Source organism: Glandiceps talaboti, chromosome 17 (genome assembly GCF_964340395.1).
Source record: "Glandiceps talaboti chromosome 17, keGlaTala1.1, whole genome shotgun sequence".
NCBI lineage: Eukaryota > Metazoa > Hemichordata > Enteropneusta > Spengelidae > Glandiceps > Glandiceps talaboti.
Genome location: NC_135565.1, coordinates 3,272,785 through 3,278,531, shown reverse-complemented (window position 1 = coordinate 3,278,531; position 5,747 = coordinate 3,272,785). Strand labels below are relative to the sequence as shown.

The following is a 5,747-nucleotide window of genomic DNA, read 5'->3' as shown; positions in this document are numbered from 1 at the left end:
CCAACCCACCCACTTTTAATTGCAAACAATTTCCCTAGTATTTGTGTACACACAAATACTCCTTGTGAAAAGGGTTAACTTTATAACATGCCATAACGTATCCTTCTGGTAACAGGTGTACACTGCGTAGGGTAAATAAGGTTACGATTCTTATTTCAGATCTGACCGTGGACAAAACATGACTAGTGCTGGTAGACGACATCCCTAAACCTAAAGGACAACAATTCACTAACAATTACGGTAATTAAAACATGTTAGTTATCAACGAATCATTAACACACAAAAAAAGAAACTCAAAAGTCAATTCTATGAAATAATCATGGTAAATTTATTTGATTTAAATCATTTACAATTAACATAGTTGAGATTGTAAGTTGTCAAAATAAATGTCCGAGATTGTCATATTGCATATTTTCCCTTGTTCTAAATTTTCCGTCTTTTTGGAAGATTCTCTTTTTCTGATACATTTCTGAACTCAGTTCTTCCTGGCGTTACGTTTCATATAATTATTGTTTGTTTATTACTAGTATTCAAGCCCAACAGGGAACTTGCAATCTGGACTGAGCATGCTCAGACGCAAAGGACTATGGGATTATCTGTGGTTATTGTAATACCTTATCTGGAGCTACTGATAAAATGAACCCCCCACAATGTCACATTATTGTTTACAATGCTAATTGATTAGTATTTATTACTACATTTCCCATGATGCAACACTCAACATAGCGGGTTTGCAAGTTTCCTATTGCATTTGTTTTAACAGTATACCTCCACCTACAACTGTTTCGTAACCTAGAAAATTCAAACGCTCAATAACAATTTCAATAATTAGAAACACTTGCGATGAACGATGGATGGACCAGATTCGTCATATTCTTGTTTACTAATCCACATCTGTTGAAAGGTTGACAGTGAAGCCAAGATGGAGCCACCAATCCATACAGAGTATTTACGTTCTGGTGGTGCGATAATTTTGATCTTCATCGTTGGGGGCGCCAGAGCGCTGATTTCCTTCTGCATCCTGTCGGCAATGCCTGGGAACATACTTGAACCGCCAGAGAGTACAGTGTTTGCATACAGATCCTTACGGATATCAATATCACACTTCATGATGCTGTTGTATGTGGTCTCATGGATACCAGCAGACTCCATACCTATGCAGAATAAAAATCATAATATATTAATATTTTTTTTATTACGAAATAATTATAAACTTTAAATAAAATGCTTTGTGACAAACTAGAAGCATTTGAAATGTGGATCTTTCGGTGTAAGCCAGGGATAATAATTAAATGAAAATTTAATCGATATCTACATCAAACTATATTTATGCAGTTAAGTTATCACTTCAAACATAGACCCTATTTCAAAGCAATCCACTACACCTTGGATATCTCTAGTTATCTGAAAGTAAATAAACATTTAGAATAGAGCAAGACTACAGAGGGCCATGGGAATTCTGACTGGGTGACTCCTGGAAGTGGGGGGGGGGGGGTGGTGACTCACCTATGAAAGCAGGCTGGAACATAGTCTCTGGACAACGGAACCTTTCATTTCCAATAGTGATAACTTGACCATCGGGCAACTCATAGCTCTTTTCTAGAGATGAACTTGAAGAAGCAGTCTGCATTTCTTGTTCGAAGTCTAGTGCAACATAACACAGCTTTTCTTTGATGTCACGGACAATTTCCCTTTCAGCTAAAATACACAAAAACCCACATGGTGAGATTAACTTACAACTTAAAGAGTAGTTTTTGTTTTGACTTGTCTTATTTTGTTTTTGGCCAGTATCCATGGCTACAGACTGTTCATTAATGTGACCGCACACAATGGTCAAAATGTGCAAAACATTATTTAAAGTGGTGTGGTCTCGAACTTGTACGTCTTTGTACAACATAACAAAGCAACTTCTTTTTTTTAATTTACATGTATTACTTACTGACAAATGTCTTGGCATCAGTAGCGACTTGTAGAACTCTTGTATTCTACACTCGGTATACTACCGTACACATAGATGGAATCCTTTCACATACATTCGTAGTGCTTCATCCAAATGTGAAACGTCACTTTCATCCCAAATGAAAATAAGGTATTGAATTTGAAACTTCGTCTTCCCTACCAACACAATTTCCCTTTACCACATCTTTGAATAAATTCCGTTCATTTTATTTTGCAAATGCTGAAAGATCAGCTTTGGAAATACAGTTCATTGCTGTGAAAAGTGTGGAAGTTCATACAGTGAGCCCAGTCTGAGAATGGGTATAGAGAGACGACAAAATCTGAAAAGATCATTAGAAATCAATTCTGATGACACATAATGGTATTGATACACTGCTTCAGTCTGCGACATACCTGTAGTGGTAAATGAGTATCCTCTCTCTGTCAAAACCTTCATGAGGTAGTCAGTCAGATCACGACCAGCCAAGTCAAGACGAATTATAGCATGTGGCAATGCATAGCCTTCATAGATTGGTACAGTATGTGAGACCCCATCACCACTATCCATAACAATACCAGTTGTACGACCAGATGCATACAGAGACAGCACAGCCTGGATGGCTACATACATGGCTGGCGAGTTAAAAGTTTCGAACATAATCTGAAATGAATGGAAAAAGGTAACTTAAGGGTTATCATATTAAGTAATTTGTAATCATAACATTAAAAAACTTGTATATTAAGTCGTCACTATTGTTACTGTGTACATAACGTTCACTATGCCAACTCTGACTAGCATTAATTTTTAAGCAATGAAACTGAGCAAATGGATAATTTTTATTGATTTAGCAACTCTACAACGTTTTCCTTCTTACAAAACGAGGTAGAGTTGCTAAATGAATATAAACGTGAGAAATCATCCATTTTTATACATCAACAAATAGGAAATACATTTATTACAAAATGTGGAAAAGCATGTTATTGTACAATTATAAACATTTTAAACATTTAACTTTATGTGTGTGTGTAATTTATTGAGTTACAAACAAGGACTGGAATGTTATTTCAGAAGATTTTTTGTCCAAGTAGAAAAACTTATGAGAGAGTTTTACCGATTAAAATCAAAACTAATTACCCAACACTCATTCATATGGTCACCTTAACTTAACATCTTTATTGTTGACATCTAATCTATTCTAGTATGGCATGTGTTCAAGTATGATATACAGCACGTGTCCATTAGTGTCTACTGTACAAATGCACAAGTACATTATCACTTCTTATTTCACAAACAAACTATTGTCACTCACTCACTCACTCACTCACTCACTCACTCACTCACTCACTCACTTACTCACTCACTCACACCCAGTCAAATGTCAAAGTGGTTGGTTGGTAGAGGCAACGTGGTATTAGTCCAAATTTCAAATAACAATAACATACTATAGTAATAAGAATACAGTTTTAATACAATGGAAATTTATGTCTTGTAGCATTATGTTATCCCTGATATTATAACCTAGCACACTCACCTGTGTCATCTTTTCTCTGTTTGCCTTAGGGTTGAGTGGAGCCTCTGTCAGTAGAACTGGATGTTCCTCTGGAGCTACACGCAGTTCATTGTAGAAAGTGTGATGCCAGATCTTCTCCATATCATCCCAGTTGGTGACAATGCCGTGTTCAATTGGATATTTAAGAGTCAGAATACCTCTCTTGCTCTGTGCTTCATCACCTACATAGCTGTCTTTCTGACCCATACCAACCATTACTCCCTGTAGATAAAAAAAACACAATACAGTTTTGTATGTTCTATCGCATCATGATAAAGCCCAGGAAATAATCGCACCAAACAAAAATTTCTAGAAAATTAAAGCGGCCATATGAATGAGGATTGGGTATTTATTTTGGATTTTGGATTTCCAAAAAAACTTTATTTCTTTAACAAGTTTATCATGGCTACCTACTCGAAAAATCAACGTGAAACAACATATGCCGAGTCATTGTTTGTAAGTCAATCAATTTATGAAGATTAATAAATATATAAAATCAGTGTCATTGTACGCACAATAACTTTTTTTTTTACACATTTTGAAAGGTTTTTGCAATGTACTGAGATTTAAGCATAGCATTTTTCATTATCGTTTCACATTTATTTCTCAATTAGAAAGCCATGACAAAATTATTTCACATGAAAATGTATAATAAAAATCCTTTTCTCATCTATGATGCCCTTGAAGGAAAATTCTATACTTGATGTATTCAGACACCCCCCCCCCCCCGAGAAAACAAGAATAGTATGCTCCTTCTCTTATACCTTGGAATGTATATGACAACTGTCCACTGGGAAAACATGAAAACATATGTATGTATGTATGTATGTATGTATGTATGTATGTATGTATGTATGTATGCATGTATGTATGTATGTATGTATGTATGTATGTATGTATGTATGTATGCATGTATGCATGTATGCATGTATGTATGTATGTATGTATGTATGTATTTATGTATGTATGTATTTATGTATGCCTTCTTTCATATTTCAATACATCTTTGCATGTCACTGAAACTGTTTTGTTAGACCATTCATCTATACTATGTTAGGTATGTGTATGCAGATATCGTAATTGTATGTAGACATGGTATGACAAAGTTCTTGCTAATTGTTAGTTACGGTTAATTAACTTTACAGGTAGGCCATATTCAAAGGCCCGGGTCGTTGAATTATTCAGGAGCGAACGTAATCGTCTTTTAGTTTCAGTTAAGTTATCTAACCGTTTGCCACGTGGTCCCCATCTATTCTTACCTGATGACGTGGTCTGCCAACGATAGATGGGAAGACAGCACGTGGGGCATCATCCCCAGCGAACCCGGCTTTACACATACCGGAGCCATTGTCAACAACCAAGGCAGCAACATCTTCGTCACACATTTTTGCAGAATTAGGAGGGTAGCTACAGAAAAATGAAAGCACCTTTGTTAATTGGTATACTTGGAAGGCGTAAACAATTTGTGTGGTTACTATTACATTCAATTTTAGAATAGGAGGGGTAGGTAGATTGTTGTTTTTTGATGTTTTTTTTCATATGTGAATGTCTAGTTCAGGTAATGTATTTTTCATCTGAAAATTCCCCTAACCATGGATCGATAACATAGGAAATGTCCCCATGCTTTAGACAAATATTTTCCCCATGATTTTTCTCTCGCTACAATTTCTGCACCATTCCTGCGTGAAAATTCATAAACATGGGTCGACTTTTTGTCTAAAACTTTCCCTAATCATGGGTAGACGTTTTCAACTTAGTCCGCACCCCCCCCCCCCGTATGAAAATATATTGTTGGAAGTACCTCCACACCCCCACCCGTTATGCAACAAACACGCAGGGTTGCATCGCCGGTAGAATAACATGCAAGCAGTTGTATATGTAAAGTTCTCCACTTCATTCTCCACCGTTTAGAACATTCACTTATTTTATTAAAAAATGTTGTTAAACATTAAACTATACACACCATGGAGATTTCACAAAGACAAATAAATAGCTGGGTGGTGTCAGCATTGCAGCAACACGAGTTTGCGGTTTGGGTAATAAAAACACTTCAAAATGCAGTATGGATTAGCTTTGCGATATATTTCGTTAAATAAGACTAACGCCAACAGACATGTCACCGACTTTATAGTCTGGTCAAAGTTAAAAATAAAACAAAACAAGGTGGACTACGACGGTATGGGTGTGGCTTTCCATTGCATTGTCTGACGTGTCCACAGGAATTATAGTCTAATATACTATACTACTAAACGAACATTT

General features: G+C 36.1%; 1 protein-coding gene across 1 annotated transcript; it reads right to left on the bottom strand.

Moving 5' to 3' along the window:
- Window positions 1-828: 828 nt before the first annotated feature.
- On the bottom strand, window positions 829-4,873 carry LOC144447922 (actin, muscle). Its single transcript, XM_078138020.1, has 5 exons — window positions 4,748-4,873; window positions 3,471-3,710; window positions 2,353-2,599; window positions 1,507-1,698; window positions 829-1,154 (listed from the first exon to the last, which is right to left on the bottom strand). Exons 1-5 carry the CDS (start codon window positions 4,871-4,873, stop codon window positions 829-831), a joined length of 1,131 nt encoding a protein of 376 aa, XP_077994146.1.
- Window positions 4,874-5,747: the final 874 nt, after the last annotated feature.

Excerpts from the sequence above, each read along its gene's own strand:
- LOC144447922 (XM_078138020.1), bottom strand. The coding sequence starts at position 4,873 with ATGTGTGACGAAGATGTTGCTGCCTTGGTTGTTGACAATGGCTCCGGT. Across the intron at positions 3,711-4,747 it reads TTGGCAGACCACGTCATCAG|GGAGTAATGGTTGGTATGGG; the intron begins GTAAGAATAGAT and ends TTTTATCTACAG. Across the intron at positions 1,699-2,352 it reads ATACTCATTTACCACTACAG|CTGAAAGGGAAATTGTCCGT; the intron begins GTATGTCGCAGA and ends TGTGTATTTTAG.